At 50.9% G+C, this 23,283-nt stretch overlaps 2 protein-coding genes across 3 annotated transcripts; both read left to right on the top strand.

Annotated features, from left to right (window-relative positions):
- The first annotated feature begins 3,165 nt into the window (after nt 1–3,165).
- On the top strand, nt 3,166–8,433 carry MAD2L1BP (MAD2L1 binding protein). The gene is made up of 3 exons (XM_005900093.3): nt 3,166–3,293; nt 3,914–4,179; nt 6,369–8,433. Exons 1-3 carry the CDS (start codon nt 3,224–3,226, stop codon nt 6,879–6,881), a joined length of 849 nt encoding a protein of 282 aa, XP_005900155.2. The 5' UTR covers nt 3,166–3,223; the 3' UTR covers nt 6,882–8,433.
- A 1,417-nt stretch (nt 8,434–9,850) lies between these two features.
- RSPH9 (radial spoke head component 9) lies at nt 9,851–23,001 on the top strand. 2 transcript variants are annotated; one of them, XM_005900092.2, is made up of 5 exons: nt 9,851–10,098; nt 13,395–13,560; nt 15,571–15,700; nt 16,115–16,261; nt 22,781–23,001. In XM_005900092.2, exons 1-5 carry the CDS (start codon nt 9,872–9,874, stop codon nt 22,939–22,941), a joined length of 831 nt encoding a protein of 276 aa, XP_005900154.1. In that variant the 5' UTR covers nt 9,851–9,871; the 3' UTR covers nt 22,942–23,001. The 2 variants fall into 2 exon arrangements, with proteins under 2 accessions (XP_005900154.1, XP_070217446.1); XM_070361345.1 differs by lacking the exon at nt 13,395–13,560 and having other exon boundaries at nt 9,851–10,057.
- The last annotated feature ends 282 nt before the right edge of the window (nt 23,002–23,283 follow it).

Raw genomic sequence — 23,283 nt, 5'->3', positions numbered from 1 at the left:
GGTCCTTCAAGCTGTGACTTCTGTATCCTGTTCAGCTAAAGGAAGATTATGTTGCAGACAGCCAGGGACACAACCCCACCAGGAAAACTGCTACTTAGGGGCTGAGTGAGACAGCTGAAGAAAGATGAGGATTGGAAGCGAGAGCTAAGACTATTCCTCCAACATTATCACCACCACCACCACCACCACTGGGCTCTCTTGATAACCAGGGTCTGCTGCAGTCACCTGATAACACTTGTACTCTCATCATCACAGATCTTTCAGCTGTCCCCCACACAGTTTCACTTCATTCTTTCCAATTCCCTTCTTTTAAGAGATGGAGTGGGATAGCCCATTCTGATATCCGATCTTATACCACCTGGCTTACCGCAGACAGGAGTAAAGGCTGGCAGAGGAGAAGGAGGAGCAGGGAATTCTGCCCAGGAGGAGATCAGGGTCCTGGGAGATGGAAGGTGATATGTGTGTTTAGTTTCCTGGAAGGGTTGCTTATGAGGTGCTTATGAGGTGGTTGCCTGTGGGGTAAATAATGGATGTACACACGCAGACTTTTTTCCTGGTACATAATTAGTCATTCATTCTTTATGTATAGTATCTTTACATACATTTTAAAGTCAGATTTAGCAATTCTTTATATTTTCTTGGTTTTGTGTCATGTCTAGGCCAACCCCACTCCTAAATTATGAATAATTCTCCAGTATTTTTTTCTAGGAGTTTTGAGGTTTATTTCTATGTTTATATGTTTAATTGATTTGGAATGTATCTTTATGTAGAATGTATAATGGGAACTAATTTTTCCCCCTCCTAAATGCATAGGGAGTTGTTTGAAATTATTTGCTTCGAAGAGTCAGCCTCATCATTGCTGAGACCTATATACATATTGATACATTAATCTGTTTCTTGACTCTCTTCCGTTTTGTTTATTCCTAAGCCAATACCACAGTATTTTAATCATTATGCTTTTTATGGAGTGTTTTGATCGCTGGTTCCTGTTTCCGGAAACACACTTGTTCTCTTGGTCTCTATCACCTAACACTTGTCTATTTTTATTACTACTTCCCTGGATATTGAAAAGCAGATATTACTTTGCCAGCAAAGGTCTGTCTAGTCAGGGCTATGGTTTTCCCAGTGGTCATGTATGGATGTGAGAGTTGGACTGTGAAGAAAGCTGAGCACCGAAGAATTGATGCTTTAGAACCATGGTGTTGGAGAAGACTCCTGAGAGTCCCTTGGACTACAAGGAGATCAGCCCTGGATGTTCTTTGGAAGGAACAATGCTAAAGCTGAAGCTCCAGTACTTTGGCCACCTCATGCGAAGAGTTGACTCATTGGAAAAGACTCTGATGCTGGGAGGGATTGGGGGCAGGAGGAGAAGGGGACGACAGAGGATGAGATGGCTGGATGGCATCACCAACTCGATGGAAGTGGGTTTGAGTGAACTCCGGGTGTTGGTGATGGACAGGCTTGCTGTGATTCATGGGGTCACAAAGAGTCGGACACGACTGAGCAACTGAACTGAACTGAACTGGCTACTCCTCAGTCTCCTCCATAGACCCTTTTTGTTTCTGCTCATCCCCAAACATTAGTGTCTTCAGGATCCTTGCTCATTTTCATTGTATACAACCTCCCTGCTGATGACTTTCACATACATATTTCTGCTCCTCATGGTGTCCCTAAATTATCTCTTCACTGTCCAATGGAACAACAAACTCAACCTATCAAAAATGGAACTCATCTTTTCTCCTTACCCATTCCCAATAAAATTGGCCTTCCTCTGGTGTTCCCTCCCTCATTGAATGGCACAACTGGCCATAGAGTTGCTGAAGTAAAAAGTCTGCTTTTTTTTTTTTTTGCTTATCTTCTGGACAGTCTCTCACTCTCCCTCCTCTTCCTGGGATCAACCACCTTACTCGCTGGACCTCCTAAATATCTATAGGGTTCACCCAGTTCTCTCCACCCCACTGTGACTACCCTAGTTCAGGCCTCTCTCACCATGTACTTGGGTATTCCAATTGCTAGCTCTGACTGGTATCTGTGCCTCCTCCTTTGTCCTCTCTGTAATCTAATCTCCACACTGCAGCCAGTGTAGAGGTTAAATTTTTCAGTATAAAATGTAAATATAACCATGTCACTCTCCTACTTAAACCTTTCAAACGTTCCTCCATCCCCTTACAGGAACAAGTTCAAACTTTTTAATATGGCTTAGAAAGCCTTCCTTACTATGATTTGGCTTCTGTTTGTCTACCACAGCTTTAATACTTCTTAAGCCGAACTCTTTTTATTTCTTGAATTGAGGATGCTCTTGTATCTCAAGGTCTTGTTAAAAAAAACAAAATTCAACTGAAGATTTGAAGATCTAATTGGCTTTATTTAACAATTCATGAATCAGGAAGTATCTCATCCAGTAAATAAAAGGCACTCTGAGGGGCTGTACAAAATGCAAGACTTTTATAGAAATGGAGGCAGGATAATGAGGTTATTAGCAAAAGAAAGGGGAATTCCATTTAGGGGGAATGTTGGGGGACTTATCTTGCAGATTACCTCACTAGCGCTGAAATGCCAGACTGGTTAGTTTAAAATTCCACACCAGGAGAAGCTGAAACTCCTACTAGATTAGGAAATGAGTCTTGGTGAGATTTAGCAGAAGTGAATCCATTTGGGCCTTGTTTGTTTTTAACAGTCTCCAGGACCACCAGACCCTCCTCTTTACCTTTACTCATCTTAAAGATCAATTTCCTCTTGGACCATTCCTCACTCCCACCTCCTCTAGGTTAGGCGCTCCTGTTCTCCGCGTCCACTGCCCTTGTACACCTTACTGTATAATTCATCACACTGCATTGAATCTATAGGCACTGAACCCCTTGAGGACCCCTCCAGTCGCTGGCTTCTTCGCCGCAGAGACTCCAGCACCTAGGACAGGGCCTGACACGAACTAGGTGCGTAGCGAATAGAGGACGCAGGGAAGAATGGATGCGGGTGAGTGGGTGTCCTCGGAAGGCAGCGCCAAGTGGTTGAGAACCCGCGGTTTCTCTGTGGGAGGAGGGCTCGACGGACTCGCCGAAGGGTGTTAGGAGGGCTCCGCTCCGCTCCTTAACAGGGCTCAATTTCCCACCCAGAGAAGCCTCTGCCGCACAGTCGCGGCGCCCCTCCCACTTCCGGGCCAGCAGAACAGGAAGTGGAGGCGCGGGCTTCCCATGAAGCACCGCGGGGCGCCTATTCAAACCGAATGGAGAACGGGAAGGAGGTCGTGATGGCGGCCCCGGAGCCGGAAGTGCAGCCCCCGGCTACAGTCCCTGGTAAGGTATAGAGTCCGGAGCTCGAGGAGTTTGTTTTCCTCCCTGCCACGGCTCCCTCCAGTCATTTAGCACGTAGTCGTTTCACTAGCCCGTGTTCCTTGTCCCCATTTCCCGTCGTCCCTCCCAGCTCTGACTCGGCCCCTTTGACTCCATCGCCCCCGCGGCCCTGGATTCCATTGGTTCATTCTCCTCTTTCTTTGCGACGTGTTCTGGGCCCTGCTTGACACCGCTTTCTCTCAACTCATTTTCCCATATCAGGGCCTCTGCTTTCTGAGCAGATCTCCAGTCGCTGTCTCCGAAATTCCCGCCACCCGGTCCCTCCAAATCCTGCAGTCTCTTACTTGGACAACTGGGATCTGGAACCTGCGAGCAGCCTCCCAGAGGGGAGTTTGCGGAGGGAATCCGCGTGTGTAGGCGTGTGGCCTCAGCTGTGGTGGCTGATGTCGCCACAAGGGATGGGAAGACTGATTTTGGCCTCTTAACTTTTTCTCATCTAAGCTCTAATCAGGCCGGACCCTGTTTAGCTTTGGAGAACAGAGGAGATCGGGCTTCAGGGTGCTATGTCCATAGACCTTTTAAGTTTTTCGTTTTTCTCTCTTGTCCCTCTGTGCACCTACTAGATTTGGAGTGGTGTGAGAAGTCGGAGGAAACTCAGGACCCCCAGATAGAACTACTTGAGACCACCTCCACCCAGGAACCTCCCAACCCTTTGGAGCCCTTTCGTCCCAGAGACTGCATGGTGCCAGTGGTGTTTCCTGGGCCTGTGAGCCAGGAAGGCTGCTGTCGCTTTACTTGTGAGCTTCTAAAACATATCATGTACCAACGCCAGCAACTACCTCTGCCCTACGAACAGCTTAAGCACTTCTACCGAAAACCTTTTCCCCAGGTAGGCAAAAGCTTTGGGAGAAAATTGGTGAGTGAACTTTGTGGCTATTAGATGGTGGCAGGTAAAAAGGGTGGTTAAAGGAACCTTCACGCATGTCAGCATAAGCAGCTGTAAAGGATGTTTCAGCCCTATGGCTTCAGTCCTTTCCCACTCTAGTCTGGGTAGTCAAAGCTTTCCTGCTTTTTCTCTTGTTTTCTTTTTCTGAAACTCCTATTGTGTGTTACATTTGAACTTCATGAATGATCCTCTCATTTTAGTGTATTTTTCTCTCCAAATCCTCTTTTCTTAGTTTCTGTTATACTTTTCTTCCTTGAGTTTATATTCTTACACTTAAAGTAATTTTTTGGCAGTCACAGTCTTAAGAACTTTGTCTTAAAATTTTTATTTTTTAAATTTATTTTGACTGTGCTGGGCCTTATTTGCAACCTGCAAGCATCCCTGAACAGGGATGGAACCCGGACCCCTGCATTGGGAGCTCACAGTCTTACCCACTGGACCACCAGGGAAGTCCCACATGTTCCTTTTTAATTATATCCTGTTTCCTGTCTGTATGAACTTCTCTTACTTGTGAGTGTTAATTACTGTGTTTTTGAAGTTTTCCTCTGTCCCTTGCACTGTCTCTGTGTCTTCCAGATTCCTTTCCTATTTATTTGTTTTGGTCTCTTTCACAGTTGAGGCTTTTATTTGGTGTCTGAATATTTAAGAATAAGTCATTGAAAGTTCTGTGTGCGTGGCTGGCCCTGTGAGCTAGCTGATAGACTTAAAGGACACTGGGTGGGAACGAAGTGGTAATGATAAAGGGAAAGATGATTATTTGCTCTAATAAAGGTGATTTTGGAGTTATCTTTCAGTTATACATGGTAAACTGAACACGTTTATTTGTGCTTCCACCTGATACACTACTCATGAGAGGAAAAAGGAAGGAAGAAAAGAGAGAAAGAACACTTCCAAAACATTGTGTTTGGGTGGGCAGGCCATCTAAGGGTCCTGGGCTTCCCAGGTGGCACTAGTGGTAAAGAGTCTGCCTGCCAATGCAGGAGACATGAGAGATGCAGTTTTGATCCCTGAGTTGGGAAGATCCCCTGGAGTGGAATGGCAGCCCACTCTAGTATTCTTGCCTGGAGCATCCCATGGACAGAGGAGCCTGGCAGGCCACAGTCCATAGGGTCACAAAGAGCTGGACATGACTGAAGTGACTTAGCACGCATGCACGCCTAGGGTCCTTGCACAGGTGTTCACTCAGTCCCCATGTGTTCATTTTTGTGTTCTGTGGTGCTTAAGTGAACAACTCCTAGGCCTTTTATGGACTTCTTCAGTGTGGTTTTGCTTCTCAGGGGAGTCCCCTCTGACAGCACTTGGTATTCAGCTCTCTTGAGTGCTTCCTGCTTTCTCTCTTCCAAAAATTTGTTGTTGTCTTTAGCCACTGCCATCTATTTTTTAGTTATTTTTGCCACTGGGAGTCCTCTTTCTCTCCCCTCCCTTCCTGCTTCCCTCCCCTCTTTCTTCCTCCCTCCCACCCACTCTTTCATTTCCTTCCTCCCTTCCATCAGCTTGCCATGTTTTTTTTTTTAATTTATTTTTTATTGAAGGATAATTGTTTTACAGAATTTTGCTATTTTCTGTCAAACCTCAACATGAATGCCATGTTTAACTGGAGGATGAACTCCAGAATTTATGAGACCAAATAATCCTTGGTGGGTTTTTTTTTGTTTTTTTTTTGCTGAATAATTGCCAAGCACAGGCTGTCTAGTTGCCCTGTGGCATGTGGGAATCTTAGTTTCCTAAGCAGGAATCAAGCTCTCCTCCTGTGCGTTAGAATGTGGGTTCTAACTACTGGACCACTAGGGAAGTCCGCAGTCCTCAGTCTTGCCATTATTTTCAGCACAGCAAAAGCTTACTACCTGCCATGCCACCACATGAGTATTTTAGTGTTTTAGTTGCTAATTTCTGGATGCTTCAGTACACTGTCTTTGCTGTTCTGAGTGCGGAAGAATTATAATTTTGTACAAAGAATCTGTTTTCCTTTTGATACATTTCCCTGTGATAAAACCCAGGGTCTTGAGTGTGGCGGTTCACTGAACTGGAGTTCCAGTCCTGTGAGTCTGCTCTGTCCCAGCATGGTTCTTCAAAGGGCATTAGCTTTCGTCTATCTTGCAGACCTTCTCTGTCACCATTCTTTGTCCTCACAGGCAGAGGACGTGGTGAAGAAGAAACCTCGGGCCACTGCTGAGGTGAGCAGCAGGAAATGCCAGCAAACCCTGGCAGAACTGGAGAGTGTCCTCAGCCACCTGGAGGGACTCTTTGCCCGGACACTAGTCCCTCGAGTGCTGATCCTCCTTGGGGGCAATGCCCTCAGCCCCAAGGAGTTCTATGAGCTTGACTTGTCCCGATTAGCCCCCAACAGCATGGACCCGAGCCTGAGCACGGCAGCTTGTTTGCGCCGCCTCTTCCGAGCCATTTTCCTGGCTGATGCCTTCAGTGAGCTGCAGGTCCCTCCACTCATGGGCACCATCGTCATGGCACAGGGTCACCGCGACTGTGGAGAAGATTGGTTTCGACCCAAGCTCAACTACAGAGTGCCCAGCCGGGGCCACAAGCTGACTGTGACCTTGTCCTGTGGCCGACCCGCCATCCCAGCTACAACCTGGGAGGATTACATTTGGTTCCAGGCCCCAGTGACACTGAAAGGCTTCCACGAATGAATGGGAATGCTCATCGTGCACACAATGGCTAAATTATCTTCCCCTGGTGGCGCCACGTCACCCATCTGCTTGGAGCTAGTTAATTCCTGGTGAGAGAAAGGTTCTGTCCTTCTGGCTGCCTGCCCCCCTTAGACTTTCTGGTGGACTGATGGTATGGCTGGAGTTGTAATCATCATTGAACAAGCATCTCTTTGAATCACAGGCTGATTTTCCCAGAGGGTGCTGGGTCAGGTGTTTCTTTTGGGGGCTGGAAAGCAAACATGGGCCCACAGACAGGCTCCCTCCCCTCCCCTCCCCACCCCACCCATGGGGTGGGGTGGGGAGGTGACCCTTTTTAGCTTTTTGCTGTGGCTTTTTAGAATTTTTAACAGGGACATAATGTGGATGTGACTCATGGACTTAAATATATTATAAAATGAATGGATTCATATTAAATTTTCCTGAAACATTTTTGGCTTAAAGAGGCTTAAGGCTAGAGTAATCTCCTTTGGTCTCTTAGGCTTCAGCCTTCCATGATTTCTTTTTTTGTAATAGTTCTTTCTCTTCATTATTCCTGGGCCAATATGGGAAGTTAAATGACTTGGCCAAGGTTCTTTAACAGTTTGATAGCAGAGTTGGGACCAAGAATCCTCATCAGCTAACTCCTAGCCCGATGTTCTTTGCTTGCCCCATGTTGGGTTCTGTGACCCTTAAGAGTATGTGTACCCAAAGCAGAGGTCACACAGCGGGAGGGACCTGAGAAAAGAAAACCAAGAGAGTCTTTGTAAAGCCTGATTGAACCATAGGCTAAGACACCGGGTCTGCCCTGTAGAGTTACTTCCGTGAGGCCAAATATCCCTTCTGGAATCCACCCTGCTATCTCCACTGCAGTTGCATGGTGGCTGCTGGCAGTGACTGTTGGCAGTATTGTCCTTGTGCCATCCCTGCCCTCCTGCCTGTGGCCATTCCTCCTCAGCTGCATCTGTGGCTTGGCCATCCTGATCCTTACTGTTATCCTCTCCAGCTTGGTGCTGTCCTGACCACTGAGCACTGATGGTCTTTGTCCCTGAGAACATCTACTTATTTTCTGGAAGCAAGTTGAAGGCAGAATCCTCACCCTGCTGGTGGTGGGGATAGGTGTGTGGTGTATGTGTGTGTGTACAATATATACTATTTTTTATACTTTAAGAAAACATGGGAAATAGTTTATATTTTATAGTAGGTTTTAAGCACTTTACATAATCTAATCTAATAACCTTACAGATTTCATAATATTGTCTGTGTCTTATAGATGAGGCTTGGGGAGACTGAATAACTTGCATAAGTGTTGAAACCTGGATTCAGACCCAGTCCAGCTGACTCCAGAGGCTGAGTGCTTTACACTGTGCTGTGCATTCTGTGTGATTTTACTCTGAGATGATTAAACAGGGTTTGCCCTGCTGAATTTGGAAGCATTGGAAAGCTGTGGGACTTCATCTCTGGCTTCAGATTGTGTTTCCTGATGTGGAACCTGCCACTTACTGGTGCTAAGTAAATACAGAATCAATGCAAACAAAAGGTTTGAGTTCTTTTCTGTGCTGTGTCCACTTGAAGCATACTCCGCCAGCTTGGACTCGCCACTGTTTTTGTGTCTGATAGTACCTTACAGAAGAGGAACAGGGCCATGTCTCCCACTCGGAAAGGGACAGGCTGAGGGGTCGACTTAAAGGGAGGGAGAATTTTAAAGAAGGGAGTTATAAACTTTTGAGGTGGAAGACATTAAGGCAAGTCTGATCCCTCAAGTCCTACTTTAAAAAACCTTCACAAACAATGTCTAGACAGTCAAAACAAAGTTAATTATCCAGGTAATTTAGACACTTCTTGGCTTGGCATTGGGGCACAGGTCATTCTGATTTCATTAATCTGCTCCAAAGGAATCCAGAAATTAAAAGATCAGTTTGTCAACAAATATCATCTTCCCTGACAACAAGCCTCCTGAGGCACCTGTTTATCTCTTTTAACCTTGGCTGGGCACTCCAGAGATGCATGTGAAGAAATCCTATCTAGCCCAGGGAGTGAAGAGCCCCAGCTTCAGTGGGTCAGGCCTTTCATCTGTTGCTACCATTTGAACCTAAAAGCAGTAGGCGTGGGACCTGAGGTAGGTAATTGTAGGTGGTAGGGAACGTGTAGCTGTTGATGTTGTATATGAAAATGTTGATCGGGAAGTGTAGTCCATAAACTCACATTTTGTAACCTTTTTTGCACCCTCCTTTCCCAGGGTGTGGCCCTATATGGTCCCCCATTGCCTAGCCAGCCCCTCCCTACCCCCACACACTGGAGTCCTAACCATTGGACCTCTGGGGAATCCCCACTCCCCCTTCTAGGTCTTTGCCACTTAGCTGAAACAATCCTATGAAAGGGAAAAATCAAGAGCCATCTGTGAAGACTGAAGACAGTGGAATAGATGGATCCCATTCTGTAAGACCTGGTTCTGGGGGGAATTGATTGTCTTGGGAATTTAGAGCCAGGAAGATCTTAAATTCTTTTCTTAGGGAATTCTGAGGCCAAGAAAGGACACGAATGGAGTGAAATAATATAGCTAGTCTTACTGTTGTTTTTCTTCCCAAGCCCCCATTGCGTATGTTATACAATGAGGACTCAATAAATGTCGACTGTGTGGAGGGGTTTTAGAGGAAGCAAAAAAGCCCTGGAATTGGGCTAAATTGGGACCTCCAACCTACCACTGTATCCTGCTTATTCTGGGGTAAAACCATGCCGTTGCCGTGACAACTGAACACCTCCCATCACCCAGTGGGGAAAGGAAGCAGGAGGGAGTGAGTGTACGCCCAGGCTTTTCGGAAGCGCTCCGTGGCAAGAAGGGCTGGCTGGCGGGCGGCCCCAGAAGGCTAGCCTGCCGAAGGTCAGGTGGGTGAAATCCTGCTTCCGGTAGGGTGGGGGGGCGGAGCTTTGGGTCTCCATGGACACGGCTTCTCCTAGCAACCTGGCGGGCGTTGAGCAGAGCTGCCGGCGCGATGGACGCAGAAAGCCTCTTGCTGGCCCTGGAGTTGGCGTCTGGCAGTGGGCAGGGCCTTAGCCCGGACCGTCGGGCCTCGCTACTCACTTCTCTCATGCTGGTTAAACGTGACTACCGCTTCGATAGGGTCCTCTTCTGGGGCCGCATCCTCGGCCTCGTCGCCGATTACTACATCGCTCAGGGGGTGAGCGAGGACCAGCTCGCACCGCGCAAGACCCTGTACAGGTGGAGAGGGCGCCCCGACTGGCCAAGGCCGCAGGGGGATACTGAGGGGAGGGCTACCGGGCCGGGAAGGGGCGAGTGGGAGGTAGGACCTAAAGGGGCGGGTTCCAGAAAGGGAGCGGGTGAGATCTGAGAGAGCAGCCCCAGGAGGACACCTGGGGAGAGGCGCCAGAGAAACTTAGAGGCTGATGATGGCTTAATAATGGAAGCGGGGCAAGATGAAAGCTTCCGGAGAATGAAAACCCAGAGTAGAAGCCCTGTGGTGGACCTAGGTTTCCGAAGAGAAAATTTGGAGGAGGGTCCAAACTAAAGTTTGGCTTTAGTTTGGAGAAGGGTCAGAAGCCTTGAGGGGTAGCGGGGAGCTCTTTGAAAATGGGTCCTGAAGCATTTGGGGTGGAGGTGTTGGCTCATAGGAGGCACTCCAGGAAGTAGTGAATAAATGTGGAATGGAAGGGAAGGGATTTAGAACTGAGGCGATTTTCCTGGACACTCCATTTAGGACCATCCACCCTCCTTTTGACTACCCCGTTGATGGGGAGCTCCCCATCTTACAAGCGTTCTGTTCAGGCTGAAAAAAGTTGGAGACTTCATTTATCTATCCATGCAGCAATCCAACATTGACTGAATTTTTCCGTGCTAGACCTGGGGTTAAAAAGATGGCTAAGACTCTCCCTATCTCCAATTTATTCACACCCAGCAATTACAGCAAAGCATCTGAAAACTAAGACAGAGGTGTACACGAAGGGGAGGCAGGGTGTGACATTCTCCTGGAGAGCATCTTTTTTTTTTTTTTTTTTTTGCCTTCAAGATCTCAGCTTTAAGATCTTATTTATTCCTTTTGCATTTTTTGGTAAATTATTTTAATTGGAGGCTTATTACTTTACAATGTTGTAGTGTTTTTTGCCATACATTCACATGAATCAGCCATGGGTGTACATGTATCCCCCATCCTGAACCCCCCCCCCCAACCTCCCTCCCCATTCCATCCCTCTGGGTTGTCCCAGTGCACCAGCCCTGAGCACCCTCAGGCATCGAACCTGGACTGGCGATCTGTTTCACATATGGTAGTATGCATGTTTCAATGCTATTCGGAGAGCAATTTTAAATAAGATTACTGAGATCTGAGATCTGACCTGGAGTTCTCCAGGAAGGAGCTGGGGAAAGGCATGCCAGTCAGAGGGAAAAACTGCAAACTTGCTGGCTGGAGCTCACTTGGGGTGTTTGGGAGAACAGAGGGTAGGCAACCAGGACAGTGGCAGCCTAGGGTGTTGGTTGTCCATAGGCTATGCAGAGCCACTGAGGGCCTTCAATCAAGAAGAGCCTGCTCAGACCTGAGTGGGCAGAAGGGTCTGGAAGTGGGCGAGCATTTGGATGTCTGTTGCAGACTGAAAGGAGGAAGGAATGGAGGGGTGGGGTTGGAAAGATTTCAGTGGTAGAAGTGGCAGGACTTGCGAATAAATGGGGAAAGGTGAAGAGGAGATAAAGGTTGACCTTTCCTTCCATCTCAGGCAGCTGGGTGAGGGCTGATGCCATGCACTGGGAAGAATTCAGGAGGTACTAGGGGAGGCCCAGCGAGTTTGGTGTCAGGTGCCGTGGGGCAGAGTGGTAAGGAAGCATGTTAAAGTACAGAGCTGGAGTCCAAAAGAAAAATTTGGACTGAAGACAGAGATTTGAACCTCACTGTATTCCAATAAGTTTTTATTTCTCCAGCACCTAGTATGTGCTAGGCATTGATCTAGACATGGGGAATGCAGTGCTAAAGTCCTTGTCTTCATGGAGTTTACATTTTAGTGTGTGTGCAGAGGGGAGGGAAGGCAGACAATAAACACACACACATATACTGCATACGCTCAGCATTGGTGCTAAGTGCTAAGGGAGACACGGAATACAGGGTGGGGCACTATTATAAAAAGGGAGATCTGGGATGGCCTCTCTCAGGAGGTAACATTTGAGAGGAGACCTGAGGCAACTGAGTGAGCTATGTGTTTATCTGAGGGAAAAGCATTCCAGGCAAGTGCAGAGGTCCGGAGGCAGGTGTGTCTTTAGTGTACTTGTGGGATTCTGTAGAGGCTAGTGTGTCTAGAGAGGAGTGAGTGAGGGGGACCACTGCACAGCATGAGGTCAGAGAGGCCGAGACAGTCGTGCAGGGCCCTGTGAGTGCTTGGCTCAGTGGGAAGTCACTGGGAGAGTCTGCACAGAGTCACGGTCTGGCTTAGGTTTTCCCAGTTGGGTGGGGACCAGACCAAAGCGGGAGCAGGTACGAATATGGGGAGACCAGTTAGGAAGCTGCTGTGATATTGGGCGAGAGTAGGTGGTGGCTTGGATGAGGGTGGAAGCAGTGGAGGTGGTGAGAGGTGACTGGATTCGGGGTGTCCACTAGGGAGTAGCTGGGGTTCTGGGAGTCAGGTAGGTGAGACTGTGGAGACAAAAGAGGGGTAAGAATAGATCCTTGGAAACACTTAAGGCACTGGAGAGGAGGAAGGGGAGGTGTCAAAGGAAGCAGACATGGAAATGCACGTGTTGGCTTGTAGGTCCCATGGCTGGCCTTCAGAGCAGTTTCTTGGGGTCCCAGGGGTGGAATCCTGGTGCAGTGGTCAGAGTGAAAGCGGGGTGGGGAGGAAGGGCTCTGGCAGGGCAAAATGTTCTTGATTATGGTCCAGAGTTGGGGAAGAGGAGGGGGGGGCAGGAAAGGGGCATTTCCCAGAGGGGCATGGATTTGAGGACTGTTAATTTTATAAAGCTGGGGCATCTTCATGTTGTGAAGGAGCCAGTGGAGAGTGAAGCGGGGAAACAGAGCAGGATGGGGATGTAGGCACTGGGTGGATGAGGGAGGAGTGGGCGGACACCCCTCCTGGGAGGGTGTGAGAAAGAAGTGACGGGGCTGGCGATGCCCCTGAAGCTCTCAGAGGAGGAGAGCTCCCAGAGCCTGGGCCGGGAGAAGCGTGGGGGAGATGGCTGTGTGTCAGCTCAGCAGGTAGGCTGAGCATGGCTGTGGGCCCTCTGGAGCAGAGGGATCTGAAATTAAGGCAATTCAGCTTCCAGAAACTCATCTGTGGTCTCACAATCCAGCTATGTAGGAAGATGCTCTTGGAATCTTGGCAGACTGAAGCTTTTAAGAAATTAAGTTGTATGTCATCACATATGGCGTGGGGTACACCACAGGCTCTTGCAGCTTCTAAGGGGGAAAGATGTGACTCCCAACAGCCTTTCTTGGGCCTCAGCCCTTCGGGAGAAGGGGCAGGGGCAGGATGCTGGAAGGAGAGGAGTTAGAATTGGGGTCATGTGGATGTTGTTGGCAGCCTGAACTGCATGGAGTGGAGCCTCCTGCCTCCCGCCACAAAGGAGATGGAGACACAGACGTCTGTGGTGAAGGGTCGCTTCATGGGGGACCCCTCCCATGAGTACGAACACACTGAGCTGCAGAAGGTGAACGAGGGGGAGAAGGTCTTTGAAGAAGAAGTAGTGGTGAGTGAAGATGAGAGGAGGAGGGCCTGAACACAAGGGGCTGGGCTGGTGGACACTGTGGTGGCGGCAAGCACGGTCATCACCACAGCCACTGGGGCCACCGGGCCTGGGGCGCTGGGTGTGCTCGGCCCTGGGCCTCCGTGCCGGCCCCCTCGCTCCATCCTTGTGGCCCTGGGACGCTGGTGCATTGCCTCCAGGGGGTGGAGAGGAGGAAACCTCTGTTAAGTCACCTGCCCAGGGTCACATCACTCCTGAATGATGACAAGGTGGCAAGGGGATGGGCAGCCGAGTCTTGGGACAGCTGGGTTATGGGGCCGGGGCTAGGAAGAAGCGGGCTGTGCATTGCTCTGGGATCAGGGGATGTGCACAGGTGCTTATATTTTTGTATAGATTTGTATTTTACTAGATAACACATTCAAGCTGCCCAGGTGGCACTAGTGGTAAAGAACATGCCTGCCAATGCAGGAGACATAAGAGATGCAGGTCCAATCCCTGGGTTGGGAAGATCCTCTGGAGAAGGGCATGGTAACCCACTCCACAATTCCTGCCTTGGAAACCCCATGGACAGAGGAGCCTGGCGGGCTACAGTTGATAGGTTTGCAAAGAGTCGACACGACTGAAGAGACTTAGCACACACACACACACACACATGAAGATAATACATTCACTTGAAACTGTTAGCGATTACTTTTAGGAGATAGGATTATGAGTGGTTTTAATTTTCTTAGGTATATTATAAAATATCTCCATATTACCCAGATATTATACAGTAAGCATGACAGGTTTTATATTTTAAAACAGCAAAATAAGCAACATTAAAATATGGGATTGCATGGTTGGAAAATAACCCAATTTCTGAAAGTGACAAACCTGTGATTCAAAATCCAACCTTTGCCCTTGAACGTGGGTGAGGCCAGATGCCTGGGTCTAGGTCTGTGATGCTTCAGCTGCAACACCCTGCCTGCTGGACAAACTCTACAGCCTCTGTTTTCTCTTCTGTAGAATTGAGACTTGTACAGGTTAAATGAGGTGCCATTTTTTTTTTTGGCCTTGCCATGAGGGTTGCGGGATCTTAGTTCCCTAACCAGGGATTGAACCCACGTCCTCTGCATTGGAAGCACAGACTCTTAACCACTAGACTGCCAGGGAATTCCCAAGGTGATGTATTTAAAGCACCCAGCCTAGACACTTATTAGTTCCCATCTCCTCCTTTGTAAACAATTCCAATCAGCAGCCCAGGGGAAATACGTGGCTGAATGACTCTGGGGTCTCCCAGTGACCTTTTCCCTGTCAAGTGCTATTTTCTCCCAAACATCTCTATGAAGTCCTTTTGTTTGGGTTGGGGTTGCCCTTGATACTGATTCTAACCAAATTTCATCTGTGTAAACATGTTACAGTATGGGGTGATGTTTGAGAAATGATGTTAAGTCAAAGAGCAGGACAAGAAACTATATAAACTGTAATTCTAACTTTCCTTTGAATATAGGCATAGGAAAAAAAGAATAGAAGGGATTATACCAATGTGTTATCAGCGATTACCTTCAGCAAGTGGGATTAGGAATGGCTTTAATTTTCTTAGGTATATTATAAAATACTTCTATATCACCCAGATGTTCTACAGTCAGCATGATAGCTTTTATATTTTAAAAAGGCAAAATAGGCAACATGATGACAGAATGGTTTGTTTCTGGACCGGTATATAAAACACTGTTAATGGTGTCTGCTCCCAGTGAGAGCAACTGGGGGACCAGGAATGAGATGAGGCACTGCTTTTTATTATTTTTTAAAAAAAGTTTTAAATATCGTACTCACCAGCAGTACGTATTACCAATTTAAGAAAGGACGGGAGGGAGGGAAGGCAGGCAAGGGCTTCACTCATGGTGAATTTCCATGCACCTGGCATCTCTGTGTGATGACCCAGGTCAGATGGACATGCAGAGGGCCCTTGCACAAGGCGTGACTGACTGGGCACAGCACCCCAGCGGGATAACTTGTCTCCTGTCTCCTCAGGTCCAGATCAAGGAAGAGACGCGCTTGGTGTCCGTTATTGACCAGATCGACAAGGCTGTGGCTGTCATCCCCCGAGGTGCCCTCTTTAAGACCCCTTTTGGACCTATCAATGTCAATCGGACCTTTGAAGGTAAGTTCTCTTCCTGAGCACAGTCAGACACATGTCTGGGAGTCCAGGGGAACCTACCTGTTTTCTCAGAGAAGGAATAACTGTTGCCACATCACTTGGGAGGAACTGCCGAATGTCGTTACTGGACCCTGACTCTTTTATGCCTGAGTTGAGTGTCTGGCCACCTGGGTTTGGGGGTGTGTGCGGGGCTGGGCTACCCACATTTCCCCACGCTCCTCCCCCGTAGTCTGTTCTCATCGCAGGGGCCGAGCCGAGTTCTGGCTGAGAGAATGCTGGTCCCTTTCCGCCCTTCAGTTCCCCATCAGTAGCTGACTGAACCCTCTGCAAGCCCCTCCTTGTGGTCTCCAGTCAGAGAGGGAAGGGACTGTGGAGCTTGGGGATGACCATCCCTTCCTACCTGCTGCCCCTTTGTAGGACTGTCCTTGTCTGAAGCCAAGAAGCTGAGTTCTTACTTCCACTTCAGGGAGCCTGTTGAGCTGAAGAACAAGACCTTGCTGGAGAAGGCTGAGCTCGACCCGTCCCTAGACTTCATGGACTCTTTGGAGCACGACATCCCCAAAGGTAACAGCCTTTGGTTACTTGGAGGACATTGGATATACCCCCAGGTCAGAACAGTGGGCCATACCACCTGCCATTCCCTCTAAAGAGTGGGACCCACGGCCTGGGTGGGAACTGGGAGTTCAATATGGGGCCTTGAGTAGGAGGTTCCTCCAGGGCCCAATACAGGGCTCAGCTCCAAATGTTTGCAGACAAAAGGATTGTCTTCCAGGTGCTTCCACAGACAGGAAGTCTCTCTTGATTTTTATATCAATCTTGAATGAAGGCAAGTTGGGAATTTCCCCCCATCAAAACATCCCTGAAAACACTAGCCGTATATACATCTTCACGGTTGGTTTTGGGGTTAGATCCAGTGCTTGGCACATAGCTGGTGCTCGGGGAGTAGGTGCCAACTGGCCTGCAGAGGACCACCTGCAAAGGAAATGAGTTCTGTACGTCTGCTCCTGCTAAGTGTGCTTTTAAATCATAAAACATACAACTTCAGAGGCCTTCTCGTGTTTCAGGGCCCACCTGGCTCAGGCACACAGCCGGCAGTTGGTGGGGGTCAGAAACCCCAGTTCCTCCCTGGGCTCCACCAGTAGAGATGAGCACATCCTTGGAAGATGCTCTTGCTGGGCTCTGCATCCCAGGACAGGTGCCAGGCTCTGGGCATTCAGGGGCCACACCTTAGGCACTGTCTCAGTACCCCTGCTTTTTTCCCTCCCCATGCTTGGTGTTCTGAGAGCTGGAGGGATCTGTTGTTGATGATGGCAAAGACAATGATACTAGGAACTACTCATAAAGGCAACGACACTGCTTACTGCATGGCAGGCACTGTACCCAGTCTTTCCCATGCCTCATTTTTTTTTCTTAGTTCATTTTAATCTTCACAGCTGATCTGTTAGATACTATTATATCATTATCCCCATTTTACAGATGAAAAAAAAACGGAGGCTCAGAGTTAAATCCAAGGACACAGTATGTGTTAAAGCATTAGACTCCAAGGCTCTGGCCTTAACTGTGGTGTCAAGCAGATGGTGTTTTCAGTGGATGATGGGAATCGCAGGACAGTAGTCACCCCCATCACTAGGGGGAAACATTTCTGAGGAGCAATGAGCAACCCAGTTGGGCTGGAACTCAGGGTAGAGGTGGGACCGCAGTAGTCGTTAAACACAAGGGCTCTGGAACCAGAAAGCCTGTGTTGGAACCCTGAATCTGCTGTGTACTACCTGGTCACCTCAGACAACTCCCTCAATTTCCTTGTGCCTCAATTTTTAAAAGGGGAAAATTGATATTTTCTACCTCATTGGGTTGTTATGGAAATTAAATGAAATAACAACACATATACAAAACATTTATGATAGTGCTTAAGACATTAAGGACTCAAGTAAAAATCAATAAGTATTACTGATACTGTTTTCAGTAGCAAAAAGCCTTAGAGGGGGTTGGGCAGGCTAGGGAGGGCCCAGAGGGCCAAAGGGTAGGATGGTTTAGTTGCTCAGCTGTGTCCGACTCTTTGTGACCCTATGGACTGTGGCCCGCCAGGCTCCTCTGTCCATGGGATTTCCCAGGCAAGGATACTGGAGTGGGTCACCATTTCCTGCTCCAGGGGATCTTCCTGACCCAGGGATCAAACTCACAACTCCTGCATTGCAGGGAGATTCTTTACCACTGAGCCACCTGGGAAGCCCTAGGAGTAGACCAAGGCAGGAGGAGCTGCAGATCTGCGATAACAAGGCAGTGGCAATGAGCAGATGCAGAGGGGCAAGCCAGGGCTCTGGAGGCCGTTTTGGGGCTACTGCAGTGCCCCGGGGGCCGGGCCATGGGTCACAGGTGGCTAAGGGCTGCCAGCAAAGAGTGGCTACGCTGGCCTCCACCACACGGGGGCACCAGAGTCAAGCCTCCCTGAACATAGACTGGGGGTCCCAGACCTGGCAGGGAGATGGTTATAGAGGGTGAGAATTTCTTAACCATCACACTTTCCAGATTCCCAGTACCTCCTCCAACTCTGTGCTCCCCACCTGACTAGGGGCTGGAGGGGACTGCACATCCTTGGTTGGTAAAGGGAGTTAGGAACACTGTGGTGGTGGGACCCAGTGCCAGGGCCTGCGTGGCTGACTGAGAAAAGTCCTCTCAGCACCCCTAATCTGGGGGCAGCAGTCCCTCCCCAATTTGGAGCATGGCTGGAAAGCTCTGCCCAGTGCGGACTTCTCAGCCACGGCAGCAGGGAGCCCAGGGCCAGTGGATGAGGCTCTCCCTTCAGAGTGCTGGGTGACTGTGGAGGGCGAGGGGTGGAACAAGGGGGCCTCCTCCCCACCCCCCGCTCCCCCAGAACCTAGACTTCTTGTACTTACAGTGGGCCTCAGGGCTGAGAGATCAACTGATGATTTGACACCCCAGTTCCTCCCCGAACGCTGCCTGTCCTTAGTGCTGGAGCCTTAGGAGTGAGGGACTCCCGGAGTCTCCTGTGTCGGAGGGCTGGAGGGGAGAGATGCTCCTGGCCTGACTTTGGGAAACTCCACAGTTCTGGGCCTCCAGCTCCTCTCCTCCCACAGCCACCACCAGAAAGCCTGCAGGAAGTCTGGCCGGGTTTTACTTAGGATGGTTTGGTGGGGCCCATGGTATGGCGATGGAAATATGGCTGGCTGGGGAGAGCAGACACTCTGACTCTACTCCCAGACTCCTTGCAATATCTGCCCCTGAAAGAGCAGAAGGAGCTGCTGGGAGGCTGCCCCACCAGGCAGACAGTAGCCAGAATGGCTGGGTTGCTAAGTGAAGCAAAGTCCCAACGATGAGTTCCCTGGGGCACCAGTACTGGCGGGAAGGATGGGATCTGCCCAGATAGGATCAGCTTCCTTTCTGGGTCTGAGGCAACTGTTGAGGGGAACCCTATATCACCTGTGAGCAGGAATGGGTCAGGCAGTCCCTGGGACTCCTGCTCTCTGTGGCCACATGGATTGGCCAGGCACTCAGCAGCTGGTCCCTGGACCACCCTCGGCTGGAGAGAGGATGTAAGAACGTTGCCTGGAGCCACTTGTGACCTCCCGAGCTGTCCCACTGTGCCATGGGGTCTGTGGAGTTCTGTGGGAGTAGGGCTTTGGCAGCAGAAGCATCCTTCTGGCAGACGCAGGGCAAAAGCCAAGAGTTCACTGAGCTTGGGCTGCTGGTAGGTGAGACACGGAACACTAAGTCAGGATGCCAGATTTCTGGGCAGTACTCTGCTGTTCAACGCTCCTTAACCGTCTATGCTGTCAGCAAATAGTCACTGAGCAGCTAGTACGTCCCAGGGACAGGGGATGCTGCCGAGAACAAGGCACCATCTGTGCCTCACAGGCATTTGGGAAGATCAAACGAAACAGAGGATGGGAAGTGGCAAGGTAGAACAGCAGGTGCCGCATAGGTGTCCTGGGAAGCAGAGCACGCGGGTGGAGGGCAGAGCGGCTCTCTCTGGGCTGGAGCAGAGATCTCAGGGACTGCCAGCTACAAAGCAGCGAGGGCTCCAGCACAGTGCCCAGAGTAGGCAGCAGAGGGCAGCAAGGGGCCTGCCTGCCTGGAAAGCAGCTTTTAGTAAGTGATGGCTGGGAAGAGGTGGGGGACAGGGGAGACAGCATTGGAGAGGGTGGGCAACGCGGGGTCTGGGATCAGCCCTCTCGGAGGGGTATGCAGGTGGCACCTCCCTTCCAGCCCAGTGGAGGTTCAGGTGACAGGTGCTCGGCCTTCTGCACCAAGGGGCTTGGCCTTGCCTATCAGTAAGACTGGGAACTCTTTGGCGTGTCCCCGCCCCCACCCCCTCCCATGTGCTGTGGCCCTGGTGTCGGGGAGTAGTTGCTCTGAGAAGGGGCCTGGGGCCATTTGTGTGTGTGTGAGACAAGTTGTGCGGTGCTGGTCTGAGTGGATTTAAGCCATTTACCGCCCCTGGACAGCCCTGAACTCCAGCCTGGTCCAGTCTCCTCCTCCAACTTAATCTCAGAACTTGGCTGCCTTTCTTTCTGGAGGGCAGGGGAATGTAACTATGATGAGCATCTCCCAGCCTGAGCTTCCCACGCTGGCAAGGTGAGTGAGACCCCAAGGCCCAGGAAGATTCCTGCTCATGCAGGAGGCCCCATTCCTGGTTTACCAGCTTGTATCCCACCACATCCTCAGAAAAGAGAGCTTGTGGAGAAGACTGGCTGCCAGGGGGCTGGAGGGAAGGTCTGGGGAGACAGGAGACAGCATGGGCTGCTTCCCCTAGAGTCCCAGTGGTGGCGGCTGGCTGGGCCCAGCCTTGCCAGCAGCTGCAGTAATAAAAGTGGGTGAAGGTGAAGCAAGAGCCTGGCTTCCCAGGTAGATGCTACGTGACTCCTGGCACGTTGAGAGTATGTTTCCTGGGCGACAAGCTGAGCCAGGGACAAGCAAAGGACAGAAGTGTGACAGGAATGCAAGGGAGGGAGGAAGTAGTGTCACTGGCTGGCCAGCCCTGCACACACCACTTCTGTACTCTGCCAGCGCCCTGGGCCTGCATGGCACAGATCCCCAACCCTGGTGGGGGAACCCTGTTTCTCCTTGCTCTTGCTTGGCCAGTGTAGGGGGAGCCCCTGATGGGCCTGGCCCCTCCCCCACCCACTAGAAGCAAGAGGTGGCCAAGCCCTAGGTGGGCAGGCTGGTACTGGGAAAGCTAGGACCATCCTTGCTCAGGGTATGCCAAAGCACTGGTGACAGGGAACTGCTGAGTGTGTCTGGATGGGGGACTCCAGTTCTTTCTCCAGGGCAGCATTTGCCCCAGGGTGAGGGGGCGGCGGGGCTGTAAGCTGCCTTCTTCGGGTGGTCAGAGCCTGACCTTTTTCAGTTCCAGGGGGCTGTGGCTGTGGACTCCTGGAGCAGAAAGGGACTCCCCAGATGCTGCTGCGGGGACTGGCACAGGGAGCTGACAGGGCTTACCTTCCGGGGGTCTGTGTTCTGGACAGAAGCTGCATACGGTGTACTGGGAACACTTTGTCCTGTCACACCCCTTCTCCTGTTACCCCTAGGCCATCTGTTTTTTGGAATGAATGACTAGCAGAGCAACAGGCTAAGGCTCCAGAAACTGCAGGCAGGTTTATGAGGTGGAACATCTCAGGGATCCAGAGAGGCATGCTGCAGGAGCTGAGGGAGATACTCCCCACTTCTCTGACCACCCCCACCCTCCCAGGCAGTGCCCAGTCAGAGCTCTGGGAACCCAGGGACACTCTTCTTTCTCAATGCTATCTGGCTGGCACTGAGGGGGCCTGGGGGAGTGGGGTCAAGCCTACACTGTGGCTTCTGCTTCATCACCTCACCCTTGGCTGGTGGTGCTTGGTGCAGGCCACCGCACAGTGCCGAGGTGGCCCCTGCGTGGGCACCCCCCAAGCAGGTTAAGGCCACCAGACTACATATACCCCAAAAGCTCTAGCTTTGACCTGGGCAGGTGCTGGAGCCCTGAGACGGGCTGAGCTGCCATCAGGGCAAAGGGTGCCTGGTGGTCAGGTCTCCTGTAATCAGGGTGGCCTCTGGTGGGTGGGGCCTGAGCTCCAAGGCTGCTGGGTGTGGAGTGACCGGGGTAGGCCACGGTTGGAGGCGGCCTGGGGGCAGCGGTGCAGCGGGAGCCAGGCAGCCGGGCTGGGCTGGCAGCTGATGAAGGCCTCGGCGCAGTTCTCAGTGCATCACTGGCTGGTCCAGCACCAAAACCTTCAAAGCATTTGCCTTTCTGGCAGGGGCTGGGGCAGAGCTGCGGCTGGGCTGGGAGAGGCCTCGGCGCAGGGGAATAGAAGCTCCAGATCTGCATCCAGGGGCGATTTTCCCAGGCTCCTTCCTCCCACACAGCGGCTCCCTCCCTTGGTTCTGGAGCTGTATCAGGCCCTTCCCGCCAAGTCCTCGTGGCTGCACGACTCAGCCCCAGGCTGGGCTGCTCCCGTCTGGGGAGCAAAAACCAGGGCAGAACCCAGGACAGACAAAGGCTTATTAGCTGCGGCCCAAGTCCCCTCCCACTAAGGACGGCTCTCAGTCTACCAGCTGCCAGAAAAGGGCTATTGAGCTGGAGGCCTGAAAAGGCCACACTTTTATGTGAGCCTGGGCAAGTCTCATCCATCTCAGAGTTAAGCTGCTGGGCCTGGAGCAAAATTTTGCAAGAGAGGTGAAGCACACCAGGATAGCAGGCCACCAGCGAGCCCGAGTACAGGAAAGAGAGGAGCCTGGTGTCTCCCCGGCCTAGCCCCAACCCCACTCCGCCTGTGCATAGGTGACCCAGCTTCCTCCCCCATGCAACCTGTCACTGGACTTGCTGACAGGAACAAAACGGACTGCTTTGAGTTCCACCTCTTTTCATTTCCTTCGCCCTCCCTCTGGAAGTGGCTTTAATGAGCAGTGAAATGGCTCAAAGGCAATCAGGAGGAGTAAAGCGCCGAGATAATTAAATTGTCTTCCCCTTTCCCAGTGGAACCTTCACGCTCAGGCCTAGCTGCCTGGAGCTGGGGTTTCCGCACCCCCGGTGGGGCTCTGCCCCCACGATGCCCAGGCCTTGTCCTCTGCTGCCTCTTCCCCACCCCCCAGGGTCTTGGAGTGTCCAGATGGAGAGGGGCAACGCCCTGGTGGTGCTGCGCAGCCTGCTCTGGCCCGGCCTCACCTTCTACCACGCTCCTCGCACCAAAAACTATGGCTACATCTACGTGGGCACCGGCGAGAAGAACCTAGACCTGCCCTTCATGCTGTAGGCGGGCCGCCCGTGGGGTGTGCAGAGTCTGAGCAGTATTTTCATAAAGGCGGTGAATCTGGTCGGTCTGTTCTGTGCTGCTTCCCTCCCACCTCCACCTCCATCTGGTGTCCAGGCTGAGGAGAGGCCCAGCTCTAAATAGAGCAAGTGGCAGAGGGCTGGAATGTGCTAACAAGAGAGAATGGTGGGAGGAAACGGCATGGGGGAGGTGACAGCCAGGAGGCCTCTGAGGAGGGCAGCTTTTTGGACTCAGAAGAGAGCTGCACGTAGGCCGGGCAGCCTAACGAAAAGCCAACGGCTGTCAACGAGGAAGGGAACCTGTGTGGCCGTGAGCTCCGCTCGG

Source organism: Bos mutus, chromosome 23 (genome assembly GCF_027580195.1).
Source record: "Bos mutus isolate GX-2022 chromosome 23, NWIPB_WYAK_1.1, whole genome shotgun sequence".
NCBI lineage: Eukaryota > Metazoa > Chordata > Mammalia > Artiodactyla > Bovidae > Bos > Bos mutus.
The sequence above is the reverse complement of the archived record's forward strand: the minus strand, read 5'-3'. Positions and strand labels throughout refer to the sequence as shown.

Excerpts from the sequence above, each read along its gene's own strand:
- MAD2L1BP (XM_005900093.3), top strand. The coding sequence starts at position 3,224 with ATGGAGAACGGGAAGGAGGTCGTGATGGCGGCCCCGGAGCCGGAAGTG. Across the intron at positions 3,294-3,913 it reads GCCCCCGGCTACAGTCCCTG|ATTTGGAGTGGTGTGAGAAG; the intron begins GTAAGGTATAGA and ends TGCACCTACTAG. Across the intron at positions 4,180-6,368 it reads ACCGAAAACCTTTTCCCCAG|GCAGAGGACGTGGTGAAGAA; the intron begins GTAGGCAAAAGC and ends TTGTCCTCACAG.
- RSPH9 (XM_005900092.2), top strand. The coding sequence starts at position 9,872 with ATGGACGCAGAAAGCCTCTTGCTGGCCCTGGAGTTGGCGTCTGGCAGT. Across the intron at positions 15,701-16,114 it reads TGTCAATCGGACCTTTGAAG|GACTGTCCTTGTCTGAAGCC; the intron begins GTAAGTTCTCTT and ends GCCCCTTTGTAG. Across the intron at positions 16,262-22,780 it reads GGAGCACGACATCCCCAAAG|GGTCTTGGAGTGTCCAGATG; the intron begins GTAACAGCCTTT and ends CCCACCCCCCAG.